Source organism: Apteryx mantelli, chromosome 2, assembly GCF_036417845.1.
Source record: "Apteryx mantelli isolate bAptMan1 chromosome 2, bAptMan1.hap1, whole genome shotgun sequence".
Lineage (NCBI taxonomy): Eukaryota > Metazoa > Chordata > Aves > Apterygiformes > Apterygidae > Apteryx > Apteryx mantelli.
This window is the reverse complement of record NC_089979.1, coordinates 150,568,463-150,584,670: the sequence shown is the minus strand read 5'-3', so window position 1 is coordinate 150,584,670 and position 16,208 is coordinate 150,568,463. Positions and strand designations below refer to the sequence as shown.

The 16,208-nt window shown below is 37.7% G+C and overlaps 1 protein-coding gene across 1 annotated transcript in view; it reads left to right on the top strand.

Annotated features, from left to right (window-relative positions):
- The first annotated feature begins 4,696 nt into the window (after positions 1 to 4,696).
- Positions 4,697 to 16,208, top strand: part of LOC136991339 (rho GTPase-activating protein 21-like) — a 37,410-nt gene continuing 25,898 nt past the window's right edge. Inside the window, exons 1-3 of the mRNA XM_067292197.1 lie at positions 4,697 to 4,702; positions 4,848 to 5,030; positions 9,698 to 9,722. Of these exons, the coding sequence (XP_067148298.1) occupies positions 4,697 to 4,702; positions 4,848 to 5,030; positions 9,698 to 9,722 (214 nt within the window). The remainder of the gene's footprint in view (positions 4,703 to 4,847; positions 5,031 to 9,697; positions 9,723 to 16,208) is intronic.

The following is a 16,208-nucleotide window of genomic DNA, read 5'->3' as shown; positions in this document are numbered from 1 at the left end:
GAAAATTATTACTTCACTTTGCTAGAAGCTCACAAGTAGTCAAATGATTTTGGATTCTTTGAGTGGTTGAATCTAAAAGGGTCAGTGTCTTCTTATAATTTCATTTGAAAATCATCAGTGGGAGAATCTGATTATTTAAAGAAGCAAGCCTTATTTGTAGTGAAACCTGCCATTGCTGTGTGGATAACTAGATTTTATTGCCAACATAGGCTACAGAAGAGAAGAAAAAACTTGCCTTAGCCAGAAAGGACATTTTTATTTCCCTGTTTCCTTTTTAAAGAATCTTTTTTGCTTTCTGCCACATAAAATAAGATCAAGCTCTTTTTAATGGAAAGGTGTTCTTTCTTTGAAATTGCAAGTTTAATAGGGCAGTTAGCTAAGTGATACTTAGTTACAAAAAACAGAAAAAGTAAATGACCTGATACAAGAAATATCAGTGGTTTTAAGCAAGTCCAGCATTTATTATAGCATTTGGAATGTACTGTTGGAGTCTCAGGGTGATCTTAGGGATCAAAAACTATGTGTAAAATCCTTTTTGGCTCTGGCTTATGTCAGTAGTGACTAAAAAAATATTATTTGGCTGTTGAATCAGTAAAATGTGGTGACATCAACCCATTTTCTGTTGGGCATATATCCATCTAGCAGAACTGCTCTTTCAGGTATCCCATTTCTTGGTAGACTGGCTAAAAGTTGAACATGCTAAATGTTTTTGAAGTAGGTGCTGCTTAGAACATTGAAACAGCCTGTGCTTATTAAGGTATTGATAGGTAAGTGCCCTGGTCTGTCTTATTTGTTTGTTTTGTTTTGTTTTAAATACGGTTTTAGGCTCCAGAAAATGTACTATGGGCAGCACACACTTACAATGACACTTTTCTTAATTTATTTGTGATATGTTTTATATGATAAAAGAAGTTTAACACAATGTAGAGCAAATCTGGAAGCCAGTCCTACATGACTTTAGAAATAATTTTAAATTTGTGTGTGGAACACAAAGATGAAATATGGATGAAAATTGAAAGAGATGACAGCAATTCAGATGACTTGCACCAACTTCAGTGGTTTGCATGATTGTTCAAGGATCAACAGTGCAACGTATCTATTATTATTTGTGTTAACTATTATTCATTTATTTAGAACTTTGGACTCTAGAGTATACTTATTCTTCTGCTGAAATAGTCAACAGAGCAATACTTAATTTTATTGCAATTAACTATGGCTGTCACTTAAGGATTTAACTGACTGTTTTTAACATACTCTGTATAGGTCTGTCCTTAAATTGCTGAGAAGCTTAAAGATGACAGACAGTTTAGAGAGAATGGAAGTGGATGTGTTTTTTTCTGTTTTTCGCTTTTTTTTTTTTTTAGACTGATATAATGGGAAATTATTATTATTATTATTATTATTATTATTATTATTATTTTGAGATTTATACTCTTAATTTAAAATGTTATCATTTACAGGCCTCAATAGTATTTGCAGATTTTACTTAATTCTGTTGGACGGTGTGCTAAGCTCCCAGTGATTCATGTGGATCTTTAAGGTGCCATCTATTTATTCATGGATGCTTTTATTGCTCAAAAAAGAGGGCTAAATACAATAGTCAAAGCAAAGTACGCATTTTACAATGCATTTAAGCATCTGTTGTATGTCATTGTAATTGCATGTAACAGGAAATGATGTTTTGAGATAGTTTGAGAAGAAACCTCGTATGAAGGAATCCTGAGGGGAATGTTGCTTGAAGCTTTTTTTTAGTAGCCTGGGATTCTTCAGTCCTTGAACTCGATTGTATGCACTTTGAGTGTTGAATCTACAGAGATATTTAGTGTTTTATTGAATCAAAAATTTAGACCTTTAGTAAGGAATATCACAAAATAATCTTTAATTTGTTAGACTTCATGTAAAATCAAAATAAAGCATCCATTATATAAAATATATTTTTCATTCTCTTGAAATGCAAATGAATCTTCTCTAAAGACAAATCACCTCTAGCAGATGAGATATTTGTGTTCATGACTTCATGAATATCATTTATGTTTGGCTCGCAAGTAGAACTATGTAGGAGCTCTGCCTTCAGTAAGACGTTCCTGGCTATGTTATTCAACATTATCTGTTCCTTGCTTGCTGTCTTGCGTCCTTGTTTTGTTTGTGTTTTTGAAAACTTTTCTTTTTCCTTTTTAAAGCCTCCTCTGAAAAGGGATATTTCAGGTGGGTGTACTGTGGTTGGACGTTCCACAGGGTGAAGCAACAGATGTTGACTCTATTTTCTTTATGATTCAAATTCTTTCTTGTTCATGCTGGTGGCTGAAAGTTGCTGTTACTGAACATGTCTTGCATTTATTATTAATATTGGCCTTTTCTGTTGCGTTGTTGTCAGACTTTGCAGGGGGTCCAAGGACAGAATGGAGATAACCTTTCACTTCTGGCATTCCCTCTCAGGAAATAATGATTTGACTGCAGAGTACTGTTTTTAGAAATAGCTGTTAGTTCAGCACCTTTCACGAGTGCTAAAAGTTTTCATGAAATTACAAGGAAATCGGAGGTTCTTCTCTTGCTTCAGTCAAGTGCTGCGTCTCCCACTCCTCAGGCCTAGGACAGTTTAGAATGGCAGTATTTCGAGCTCAGACGACAGTGTGTCTATATTTAAACTTTGGTCAGTTGTTATACATGGCAAAATTATCTTTAGGCTAATTAGGGAGTTTTTGTCTGAATCAAGATGTGAATATGTTACAGACTTTTATTTATGAGTGCTACATTTTGAGCTTACTGTTTACCTGTCTATAATGATAGATATTTGCTTACTAAACATTTTGATCTTGTGCGCTACCTAAAATGATGAATATTCTTGTCTTGTATTCTTGTCTTGTTTAAAACTTCCGCATCAAATGTTACCTTAAAAATTTGAGAGGGGGGAAAAAAAAAGGTTGCAGGTGAATGTTAAAGGGGTGGATTCCTGCCTGTCACTTAATGGAGGAAGTCATTGTCATATTTTTATAAGGCCAAGGTGTGTGTGTATGTGGTTTTTTTAAGAGTTATTGCCAATTTAATAGGATCAGAATGATTGTTGTTCGTAATGGATTAATTTTCTGCTTATGTTGTGAGAATGAAAGACTGAGATGGTACATTTATTCCTGCAGAATAGAAAAGGTACTGTCATGTACAGAAGCTGAACAGTAGCTTGGTGGCAAACACCTCAGTGACTAACTTGGTGGGCTAAAGGTTTACGTAACTTTTAACTTGATCTTTGCATTGCTTCAACTTCAGAGTAAAGCCAGTCATCATTAAAGTGCCACAGTTCTCATTGTTTTCCTTCATTTGTCATTTAATTGCAAGATGCTGTGCTGCTTGGCTTGGTTGTAGCACCATGACCCTTCTCTGAGCGTGGTCTTCCTTGCTGGAGACCAAGGGTGCTGGAGACAGGGAGGCTGGTCCTTGAACACTGACCGGGAGGTCCTTGTCCTCCCTGCAGCACGTGACAACACGTGGGGGTCTCAGCCATGTCCTAGCATCCTCGTAGGAGGGCTTTGTGGTTTCCGTACCAACAGGCAGCATGCTGCTCTGGGGAATAATGAGCTGAGCAAGCAGCTGCCGGCCTTGCTTTGCTGTAATAGGTGTTGCTGCCACTGTGGCAGAAGCTGAGATGCTTTCCTTCTTCTCTGCAGATGCTGGCTGGAGTTGGCAGGGCCCACCTTGCCAATAAGCATTGTGTTTTGAGATCCCAGTTGTAGGACTAAAGTAAAGGGGATTCGTTTGGAGTAGGCCAGGAAGAAAAGCAAGCAGTGAATTCTGATGTATCAGCCAGTTGCTGAGCCGCAGTAGTAGAGCTACAGAAGGATACGATATCTATTAATTCTATCTGAATACCCTTTGAATAGACTATAGACTCTGGTATCTAAATTTGTTTCATGCATCATTGAACTCGAATATTTAGAGGAGGGTCATAGGGTTTTGGCATACTTTCTTTGTATAGCTTCTGCCTTTGACTTGAAATGTTATATATGACAAGGCATTCATTTTGCAAATTGAAATTAAAGATTGCATTTAAGGCTTAGAAGATAAATATTTTCATAGCAATATAATTCTTGAGCCGTACATATATAAAATTACCTTTAAGAATAGCCTAAATGTAATTGTTCTTATTTCTGCATGGGTGGTGGGATTTTAGTATAAACACATAAGTAGAAAAGTCTATTTTCCTTTTATGTTTAGAGTTGGCATACTGAATATTCAGAGGAGGTAGCTCTCTAGGGATGAAAAAATACAGGTGAAGCCAAAGAGATGACTAGAGGAAAAATAGGTAGGCTGAAGAAGCTTAACCAATTGCATGCGTTCTTCAGTTCTCTTTAGTTGTGTTAAGTGCGAAGATAATAGTTCACAGAACCCTATCTGAATTCTAGGTCAGGAGAAGAGGAGTAGGTTGTGTACCTTTTATGTATTTGTGAACTCTGTGCTCAGAAATGGAGTCCCAAGAGACACGAAGAAAGCTTCCTTATGTTTGTATCTACGTAAACTTAGGAAACAAATAAAAATTTACGAACTATACTTGTTTTTCTGAGGTTCATTTCAGCCTTTAACTATTGTGTGTTAGATTCTTTAGTATGTAACTTCATTTAAAATTTAAGAATAATTCTGTATGTGATATGACCAGAGGTGTAACACTGTAGGGAGTGCTGCTTTGTAATATGCATTGATTGATAAAATGTTGGTAATTGTAAAGTTATTTCATAGCTCTTTGGGGGGCGGGGAGAGAAGAAATTATATGTTTTTTTTTCTTTAGTGCATAGCAATGTTTAAAAAAAAAAAATCCAAATTACAATTTCTGTCTAGTCTCTTTCTCCCTTTTGTTTTAGGCTTCAAAAAATAAAGATGGAAAAGAGCGGAGTGAAACTGTATCACTATCAGAGGAAGAAGAAGCTTTCTCTTGGCCTGGTCCGAAAACTGTTGTGTTAAGGAGGACATCTCAGGGTTTTGGCTTCACCTTAAGACACTTCGTAGTTTACCCTCCAGAATCTGCAGTTCAGTTTTCTTTTAAAGTAAGTGAAATGAAGGATGAAGTACTTCTTTATATATAGTGGTTTATTATACTTTTTATGGTCAAAATAACAGTCTGCTTGTAAGCAAATGTTTTTATGCGTATATCTTACACAGATAAAGGATACCTTGCATGTCAGGTGGGCAGGCTCATTTATTGCGTTATTTGGGAGTAGTACCCAGATCTGTTTCACTCTAAGGAAATGCATCCATTCCAAGAAAACTGAATTGACTAAGTATAAGCTCATCTGAGCTTATAGCTGAGCTCATCATTCTGTTCTTTCTACTGAAAAGAACAAGCATCTTGCAGTTCCCCGTTAGTCAAGAGACAAGTCATAGTTGCATGTTGAAAAAATGCAAGACAACTCCCCTAACATAACATGTTCTAACACTTTATTTCTATTTATTGTTTTTATTTAAAAACAAGCATTTAAAAATGTTAAGTAGCCAATTGGTCTGTCTTGCTCAAAGGTTGTATGTATTCTTCTGTGCCATTGAACCTTTTGAAAGTGCCTTAATGCCCAGTGTTGAGAACAAGTCTGTTTAATACTGATGGAAATTTGAATATTGAGAGAGGGTTTTTTTCCCCTCCAGTGAGTTCAGATAACCCTTGCTCATTTTAAAGCAATCAGGTGTGTGAAATCTCATAATATTTGCCACTACTGCGTTTCCCTTTTGCTTTTCCAGTCAGGCAGAGAAATAGGTTCATATGTATTCAGTAGATGGGTGGATGGGGAATCAAAACTTTGTGCTCGTTCTAGACAGCTAATTGATTCATGTCTCGCTACAGGAGTCTTTAGCTCAAGTCGTCTTTTTTGCTTGTCCTCAATGGCTATAAGATTCCTTCTGAAGCAGAGAAAAGTTTGTAGGAGAAAGTCATCCCGTTGTTTCAGTTAATTTCAGCTACTTAGCAGGCACTTGTGTGCCCAAATTTTTTCCCCGACACTAAAGCTAACCAGAGGTGAAACTATCAGCAGTATCAGGTAATCCCAGCATTGCTTTGTCCTTCAACACAGGTTATAGAGAGTCAGCCAAGAGTGATCTCTGGTTGAATTCCAAATTGAAATAGAGGGAAGAGAGGGGGGAAGCATTAGCTCAGCTGAACAAATTACTCACACTTGTCAGCATCTCCTGACAGCAACTCCTGCTTGCTTTTTTGTGGGTGAAAATAAATAGTGTGAGCAGGACTCAACTTGTTAACTAAGAAGCGATTGGATAAGTTTTGTCCTGAATGTATCTCCAGAGCCCTATGAGCAAGAATACCTTTTTCACCTGTAGAAGGAGATAGGCACAAGGACAAGTGAATTTAAAAAAAAAAAAAAAAGTGTTGTTTTTCCCCCCCCCCCTTCTCTTCCTCCCTCCTCGCATTTGGTAGTTTTTGAGAGGGAGATAGAGAGAGAGGGAGACAGAGACTCAAAGCACATTCTTAGTGTAGTGAGCCTGATACCTGTTAATTCCAAGACATATGTCTCATGAAGATCTAGGCTCCCTGTTTTCCAGCAGGAGAGTGCCTAGCACCTGTCTTATCTCTGTTCCTTCTCTGATATGTTAGCATCTGATTTATTCATATTAGTTCCTGTCTTTTTCTAGAAAGAAAATCGTGGGATTGCTGAATAATTGGAATAACTGTAATAGCATTTTTCAGAGAATCGATTACCTTTTAAGATGATATGGTTCGGTTGGACAGAGCCCTGGTCATCACTTTCATCTCTTCAATAAATTAACCTGAACCACTATATTCTCTTCTCTTACTTTTAACATCCGTGAGGTGGTAGAAAAAAAGAACAGGTCTTCAGAATTTTTAATCCTAGGTGTTCATAACATGGCTTTAATAGATGTTTTTGTACCTAAATTATTAAAAGAACAAAATTCACCTATAATCAACCTGACAGTAGTAAGAATCAAATCTGAGTTCTGTTTCATTCTTATTTGACCTCACATTATCCTGGTTACGAGCTGATTACAGTGCTTGTATGATGGAGTCCCTGTAGACTGGAGGTCTTTGTCAAATTCAGGATATTGTACTAAGTTCTAATATCCTTTCATGGTTCCTGCACAAAACAGCTAATTATCTGCAAGTCAAGTGACATATAAAGGAAAGGTGAGACTTACCAATATATAAACATTCCTGTATAACAAAAATGAATTCTCTTGAATGATCTTTTCCTGCTTCTCAATGTAATCTTTATTAATTAGATAGTTTATAAACATTATGATAGAGGAAGATTATGGAAGAAAGTGTTCTGTGATAGACCTGTTGGGAAGGACAACCCTGCAGGAAGGGTCTCACAAGCCTGTATGAAAGGTAATCCTGGAAACTGAGACTGCAGTTTAACAGAAGTTTTATTTTCACAAAAGTACTTGGCTGTGTTGGTATGGGGCCACACACCAAACTGAATTGGGGAATAGATCCACACTGAGAAATAACTGATCATACGTCCTTGCTTCCCATGCCTCCTCTCCCTGAAGAAATCAGATGGGGATTATGTGGAAGATTTCCGAAGCTAGCATTGCAAAAAGAAGCCTAAATTAAATTATGCTCTGAATATCATATGTTTATTAGGATTCATTAGTCAGCAACACGCATTTTTGCATGTGAAGTGCATTCTCCAAGTTAAATCAGTCTAATATGCTAATAAGCGATAAAAGAAAACCTTCACTTTAAAGACTGTATAGAAGCAACATGTACTAACATTTTGGAATTTGTAAGAGGTAAATGTAGGAGAGAAATTAATTCCAAAACATTTGCATTATAAAGCATTCCATTTTTAAAGACCTGAGCTCATTGGCTTGGTACCATGAAAAACTGCTTTAATGTTTTGCAGCTGTGTTTTATGATAGAGCTTTGTGTACCCAGTGACAAACTCTTGCAGTACTTCATAAATGGTAACAATTCTACATTAACTCATTTCACTTTTATGTTTTTTGTTTTTGTTTTTTTGGGGGGGTAGCATCAAACTAGGTGTTACCCATAAGTTTCCAGAATATGAACTCAAATGTTCAAAGTCCTAAAGGTATTTTTTCACTTGATAGATTGGGTGGAAACTCGAGACATGCAGATGTTAACCTTGTCTAATTCTTTGCTGCTGTTATTTTGGATGATCATAGTTCAAAACCGACTGAACTGGTACAGGGGTTTAAGGGATATAATGATAAATTTCAGCAGTACTTGTCTGCTAGTATAGCTTTTTTTTTTTTTTTTATCAGGATTATTGAACCCGAGGATATACTATTTGCTGTTCTCAATGTTTGGGTGATAAGGATAGATGTCAGGGCTTTTTAGAAATAGAATAGGTATGAGATCTCTGTTAACTCGATCTTTTTTTAAGAAAGTTATTTTTGTATAATGTCTTTTTACAACTCCAGCAGACATGCTGGTAATTTCTATACTATTGTGAGGTTTTGAGGTGTAGGTTATACTGAATTTCTGTATGTCACAAATAGAATACTTTGCAATGAGGAAAGCCTACTCAAATATCCTCATTGTTCAATATAGTGTTTATAGTCAGGTCTTACCCCTTCTCTTCCTACAAGTCTGCCTCTCTCAAATAGTTTACTCAGATCAGTGTGTAATTGCTTTGAAAATATGAAAAAGATAGTGATTTGTCTTTAAATGCAAAAGGCGCAGAAAATTGGATATAGTCCATTTAAAAGTGAGAAAGAATATACAAGTGAAGATTATTTGTGTTCTTATGTCCCTGCTGCTCACTTCCTTAAGGATGAGGCTCTTTAAATTACTTGAGGTGAAGTGAATGCTTAGAAATACTTTTCAAATAGTATGTATTAGTCTAAGGAACTGTATTAGGGTGAAACTTCAGTGCTCCATAAAGTCATAGTTCAAAGGGAGCATATTTTTCTTTATTTTAACCATTGAAGTTTCCAAATGGTAAAATTTTGAAGACGAGATTAGCCATGATCTTTCAAAAGCTCCTCATTCATATTTAAATACTGACAAGAAAGTATCTGTGAAATAAATAATCACCTTCTATTTTTTAAGTATGCCCTTCTCCCTCAGTACATTCTGGTTACGTCTTTTTTTTTTTTTTTTTTTTTTTTTTTTTTTTTTTTTTTTTTTTTTTTTAAGGACTGTTAGTGATACGTGGTAGTTACGATTGCATATAGTGCAGTGAGCAGAAGGAGAATCTTCATCAAAGTTGTTACTAAAAAGTACTTTGGGTAGGTTTTCTTCTTGAGGAAGAAGTACTGAAGGCAAAGCGAACTTGATGTTTCAAATTTCAGGAAGAATATTCAGAGTTTAGTTACAAAATATTCTACGGCTCTTAGAAAATTATTTAATTTTGAATCCTTAGATGATAAAAGTATAACTTTTTATTCCTGGCTTTCAGAATGGAAACATACTTGTAACACACTGCAGTTTTACACTTCATGGCAGTGTTTTGTATTTTTGTTTTGTTTTCAAATAATACCTTTCAGGTTGGTTATGTGGGGATGTTTCATGGAACTGTGTTTGTTCTTTTGCCAACAGGCCTTATGCTACAATTTTCAGAGTGAAAGCCTAATACTGTAATGTTGAATATTTGTGTAAGGGGGTGAAATATCAGAATGCAGATTTCTTACAAATTCACATGAAACCTTCATAACCTGTAGGTATCTGTGCATTTTTTCATTGAGTGTATTCTTAATGTGCATTTTTTTTTTTTTCCCTTAGGATGAAGAGAATGGAAATAGAGGAGGTATGTTTTGTTTTTTCTTCCACATGTCTAATATGTTTATTGTTTATCTTCTGCTATGTAATACACTTCAGTAGTTATGTAAGAGTATGAAACATTAAAATTACGAAGTATGACCATCAAGCTCCTTTGAGTTTCATGGCATTGAAGCAAAAGAAAGAAAATATCCGTGTTTCAGATTCACTTGTTCTGTGTATGTGTTTGTATGATTTCTAAGTTTACTACAGAACATGTAGGATCACTTCCATGCCCCACATATCACTTTGTCACATGTCTGATAAGACGGCAAGAAACCAGCTGTGTTACCATTTTAGCGCCAGAGTTCCACACTCTGAATTTGATCCACATACAGGCCCTACAGTTCATCTGTGCAAAGTATTGTGAAGGGTTTAAGCCTAATAGATATAGTTGTATATTAAAAAAGGCACTGGACAGTGCACCTAAGAGCAACCAGTACGAATTTTGATTTCTATTGCAACTTGTTCTAGTAAAAGCAACACATGGCTATATAAATAGCTAGTATTGATCCTGATCATTTAAAAAAAAAAAAAAAATCTTAGCCCTGTTAGCCTAGTTATACTTTCCTCAGTATTTTAATGGTACTTATTTAACTTAATGCATCAGTTTCAGTACTTTGTCACTCTTATGTACCTATTAAAGAGATCCATAAAACATGTTTCAGGGATGTCAAATAAGATGTATGAATGAAACTGTATCTTGCACTTGATTTAGGAGGGATGGAAAAAAATCACTCTGTGGTTATGTCTGCCAGTTTACCTCCTTTTTCATAGCTTTCTCCCTTGCATGTTGCTTGTGTCTGCTCTCTTTTTTTAAATTAACTAATTAGCTTAATTTTTAAAATTGGAGACACATCTCAGTCCTGCTTAATTTAAATTCTTCTTTGGCATTTAGCTATTATCTCTTCCATGCTCCTTTTTTCTCTGATATCTCTTTGTTCCCTTAAAGGGTGACAAATGTGTTGATTTAGGTGAGGAAGTTAGGTTTTCGGGTAGAAAGCCCAATCCCGCTTTCTATTTTCCCATTCTGTGATAACTGTAAGATATGCAAAGGATTTAGGATTAATTCCAGTGTAAGTGAATGTAATATACAGTGTTTCATTTTGTACTTTTCCAGTGCAATTCTTAAGATAGGTCTGTCTGAGTATAGATACCTTTGTTCAGAAACTGCCTAGAGTGAGTGCTAGTTTTACTAGTGCATTAGAATCTGCTTTATATTGTAGCATGAAACTGTACCTGGTTTCAACATACTTTTTAAGAATCTCATTTAGTTCAAAGGCAGAAAACACCTCAGAAGTTTGTTTCAGGCTTTTGTGCAACTATGATATATTTGAAGCATTCTTGGAAATAGGATTTAACTAAATTTCCTTATTTGTCTTTTGGTGAAGTAGATGAATTCCTGCATCTCATTTTCCCGGTCTTACTCAGTAGTCTTCACTTGCTTGTTAAGAGAGTGAAACTCAATCTCTTCATACACCTCATTACCACCCCTTTCCCTCCCCCTCCAAGTTTGCTACCTCGTTTTTCCCTTTTGACTGGCGGAAAAGGGAGATTGGTTTAGGACAGGAGGGGAGGCAATCCCTCTGTGCAAAACGAGCATGGAAAATATAGCTTGTATTTTAGAGAAGAAGTATCCTTGTCGTAGGAAAAGCCTGATTAACTAGAGATGCAAATGTGGGTCTGTTTATCTAAGGTGTTCATCTGAGGTGTAGTTTTAAGTAGAGGAACAGCAGTAAACAAACATCTGCTTGGCTCGATGTGAGAACTATGCAGGTGGCAGCAGGATTCTTTTCTAGAAATTTTTGTTAGCTACTTAAACTATGGATCATAGCTATTGCTTATTTGTAATGTAGTATGTTGTGCGCCTTGAAATATAGATCAGAGGGCACAAAACATGCTCTGGAAAGAAAAATATTCTAATTAGCAGGACAGAGTTGGGTTTGTGCTCTTTTTGGAAAGAGAAGGAATCACTATTAGGTGGGAGGAATAGGTGTAAATAGAAATTAAGTAATCAGTTTCATATGTCGTATGTTAAAAATAGCAAAATGGAACAAAAAGTGTAAGACTTTTCTCAACATTAAGCGAGATCTTTGGGGGGGGGGAAGGGGGGGAAATGAAGCTGTTTCTATTTGCATTGCTGAAGGTTGTTCTTGTTCCCAAATGAGGGGAATAGTTAGTTTGTGAGGAGAAAATCAAGAAAAGCATTTATCTCGTTTTTCATATTCACAAACATCATGTTAATTTAGTAAAAGCAGATGTGCCAGAAGTTCTGTGAAGGATTATCACAAGGATTCTTAAAGTACTTAACATGGGAAAATTAGGCAGAGTTCCTTCTGAATTGCAAAAGCCTATGTATTTGTCTGATAGCTGCAGGGGTCTCCCATTGCTAATGCCTCAGTTGTTTCAACAGCTTGAGGGAGAGCATATTACTAGGAAAGGGTATAAAGCTTTGTCTGTCATCCAGAGGAGCCGTCTAGTGGCAAACATTATGTATTTTTCTTCAAATTGAATTGGAAAACTTTTTCCAGTGTGAAGTTGTGTTTTATTTATCATTAATATGGTTTAATTGTTAACTTTCTTTTGAAGTCTGCAGACAATAATTCACTTGTGCTTTCCTCTATCAAAGACTAAACTAAGGGGATTCGAGCTTTTCATTTTTATGAAGCAATGTGTGCCAGTGCAAAACTGACAGTTTTCTTGGTATCATTTTTGAGTGAAAATCTTCTACTTGCTTGCACTTTCTTAATTGCCTTTTTCACAGGTTAAACTTATCTTTAAAAATTAAGAGTTTTTGTCAAGTTCAGCGTTTGTAGATTTGAACAGGTCAGCGTAGGAGGAGAATATCATCCCTTTTACTATTGCCTTTTATTGAGAGCACTTGAAAATTATTTTTAAAGGACCTGAGTACCTAATCAAGTCTAGAGTGCATGAGATAAAAGCATGTACCAGGTTTGCTGTATTCTAACAGTGAATGAAATATCTATCTAATTTTATGTTCCAAGATAGACTTTTAGTGCTACTTTTTCACTATACATCTAGATCATGCTCTTGGGTAATCTTGTCTTCAATAGGCAGTAAATTTCCAAGGAGTTTAGAATAAAAGATACTGCAAAATTGTCCTGGAGAGCAGGAGAGATTTATACTAGGAATGGCAGGGGAGGGAGACGATGACCAACAATCAAGTGAGGGAAGTGGTGAATCAGGTTGGCGAGCAAAGGGTTCAAGGTGGTGTGGTCAAGAGAGACCTTATGGTCAATAATAAAGGACAGAAGGGAACCACCTCGAGTTCATGCCCATAAATAAGGGAGTTTCTTCAGGACAGCATCATGGGGAGAGCTCTCATGCATCTTCCAGGAAATTGGCACGACTGGGTGCTCCTCTGAAGCGTCTGTACACACCATGTGGGAATCAGAGAGGAGGAATTCGAGATCTGTGTGCAGTTGCAGGGCTATGATCTCATGGGGATCACACAGATGTGGTGGGACAGCTCACACAACTGAAGTGCTGCCACGGATGGACACAGGCTCTTTAGGAAGGACAGGCTGGGAAGGCGAGGAGGGGGAATTGCCCTTTATGTGAGGAAGCAGTGGGAACGCGTGGAGCTCTGCCTGGGGATGCGTGAGGAGCCAGCTGAGAGCTTGCGGATCAGGATTACAGGGCTGACCAATGCTGGTGATGTTGCAGTAGGTGTCTGCAATAGACCACTTGATCAGGAAGAAGTGGAAGATGAAGCCTTCTCCACATGATGGGTGGAAGCCTCATGTTCACAGGGCCTGGTCCTCATGGGGGATGTTATCCACCCCCGTATTTGCTGGGAGGGCAACACAGCAAGGCACAGGCAATCCAGGAGGTTTCTGGAATGCGTTGATTAAAAACTTCCTGACAGATGTGATTAAGGAGCCGACAAGGGGAGATGCACTGCTTGACCTGATACTTAGAAACAAAGAAGAACTGGTCAGGGCTGTGAAGGTCAAGGGCAGCTTTGGCTGCAGTGGCCATGAGATGGTGGAACTCAGGATCCTGAGAGAAGGGAACAAGGCAAAAAGCAGGATCACAGCCCTGGACTTCAGGGGAGCAGGACTGTTCAGAGATCGGCTTGGAGGAATCCTCCTGGAGACGGTCCTGGAGAGAAGAGGGGTCGAGGAGAGCGGGTCGATTTTCAAGAATCACCTCCTCCAAGCTCATGAATGGTCCATCCCAACGAGCAGAAAGGGCAGCAAAGGTGGCAGGAGGCCTGCATGGATGAACAGGGAGCACCTGACAAAACTCAAACGTAAAAAGGAAGCGTGCAGAAGGTGAAGGAGGGACAGGTGACCTAAGAGGAGTTCAGAGACGCTGTCCGAGTGTGTAGGGTTGGGGTTAGGGAAGCCAAAGCCTACCTAGAGTTGAATCTGGCAAGAGATGTCAAAAGCAGCAAAAGGAAGAGTAGGGAATACGCAGGCCTGCTGCGGGATAGGGCAGGGGACCTGGTGAAAAAGGACATGGAAAAGGCTCAGGTACTCAATGCCTTTTTCACTTTGGTCTTTACTGGTAGTTCTTACCCTCTGGAATTCCAGGTCCCTGAGAGCAAGGAAGACTTGCTCTCGGCAGAGGAGAATCAGGTTAGGGAATACTAAACAAACGGGACATAAACAAGGGCATGGGACCTGATGGGATGTACCCATGAGTGCTGAGGGAGTTGGCCAACGTTACTGTGAGGCCACTCTCAATAACCTTTGAAAGGTCATGGCAACTGGGGAAGGTTCCTAAGGACTAGGAGAAAGTAAACGTCACTGCTATCTTCAGGAAGGGCAGGAAGGAGAATCTGGGGAACTACAGGCAGGTCAGCCTCACCTCAGTCCCTGGGGAGGCGATGGAGCAGATAACCATGGAAACCATTTCCAAACACCTGAAGGACAAGAAGCTGATGGAGAGTAGTCAGCATGGATTCATGAGGGGAAATCATGGCTGACCAACCCCCTAGCCTTCTGAGAGGAGATGAGTGGCTTGGTGGATGGGGAGAGAGCCGTGGACGTTGTTGGCCTTGACTTCAGGAAGGCTTTCAATGTTGTCTCTCTCCCATAACATCCCATAACTTGACACACTGACAAAGCATGGGATGGACAAGTGGACAGTGAGGTGGGTTGAAAAGCATCTGCACTGCCAGGCTTAGAGGTTGTGACCAGTGGCAAGAAGTCCAGCTGGAGGCCAGTCACCAGTGGAGTACCCCAGGGGTCAATGCTGAGGCCAATACTGTTTAACATCCTCATTAATGGCTTGGATGATGGGACAGGGTGTAAATGGTGAAGGAGAAAGTCATCTTCCTTAGAGCCGTTTCATTGTGCATTTGACATGATGAATGCGATGTCTTTTATGAAGACACTTTGAAGCTGTAGTTGTTAAAATATAAGGTTAGTATGTAGATGGATTGGTCATTTCTTTCATGTTGCTTTAAAATAATGTTTCCTTCAGAAATGTTTGGCTTGTGGATCATGATTAAATCAACAATGATAAGCATCCAATAATAGTCTCTGAAAGTAGTTTCATCTTTCATATGAGGACTAATCTATATTATGTTTGATACATAAATCAAAATGTGGAAATCTAGTATCATTATAGTGTAGTGTCATACTTTTTAATATGAGGTTCTCACTTTTCTGACTTCATTTCCTGTTTCTGTGTAGAAGTATCTATGCATCTAGCAGCTTCTTATCTTCCCATAGATATGAAAGCTGAATTAGGTTTATTGCTTAGTCTTCTTGTCTGTAGATACTGTAATCAGTATGCGCTTCCTAACAAGACTCCAAACATTTTCACTGAGATCTCTAGATTTTTAAATTCTGATCAGCAAACTTTTTTTTTTTTTACATGCCTAACTATGAATTTAAGTTTTTATCTCTAATTTATCTAAGCTAAAAATTCAGATCTATTAGCTGATTCAGCTCTGTGCAAGTCTGGTTTGACATTGTAGAACATCTGGGGGAAGCATGGAAAAAATGTGGGAAAGGCTTTTATTCCTTACTGCTCTTTATATAGGCTTCATGTGGTTTTAATGCTTTATTTTGCAAACACAGACTGATTTGTGTAATGCAGTTTGTGTTCTCCCAAGATTTAATTTAATTCCATGTTTTCTAACATCATCAGCTATCAAAGCTCTGTCTGTTATGAAGTAAACTAATTGTGCCTGTGAAGATGGGAACAAGGTAGATAAGGGACAAGAGAATGATTATGAAAGCAAATATTTAGAAAGGTTACAGATTGCTGGGATGATGTATTCTCAGATATACGATAATGGAATAGGACTAAGAGAAAAGAGGTAGATAACACTAATGCTTTAGGATAGTGCCATAGAAAATTGTCCTTTTTTGTGAAATTTTAATTCAACTTTCTCATTAGTTAGCCTGTAAAAGTTGAGAATGCTAAAATGGGGCTAGATTATTTTTTCCTTCAATATCAGAGCCTAATAATTTCTCTTGTTCTCTGAAAGTATGCC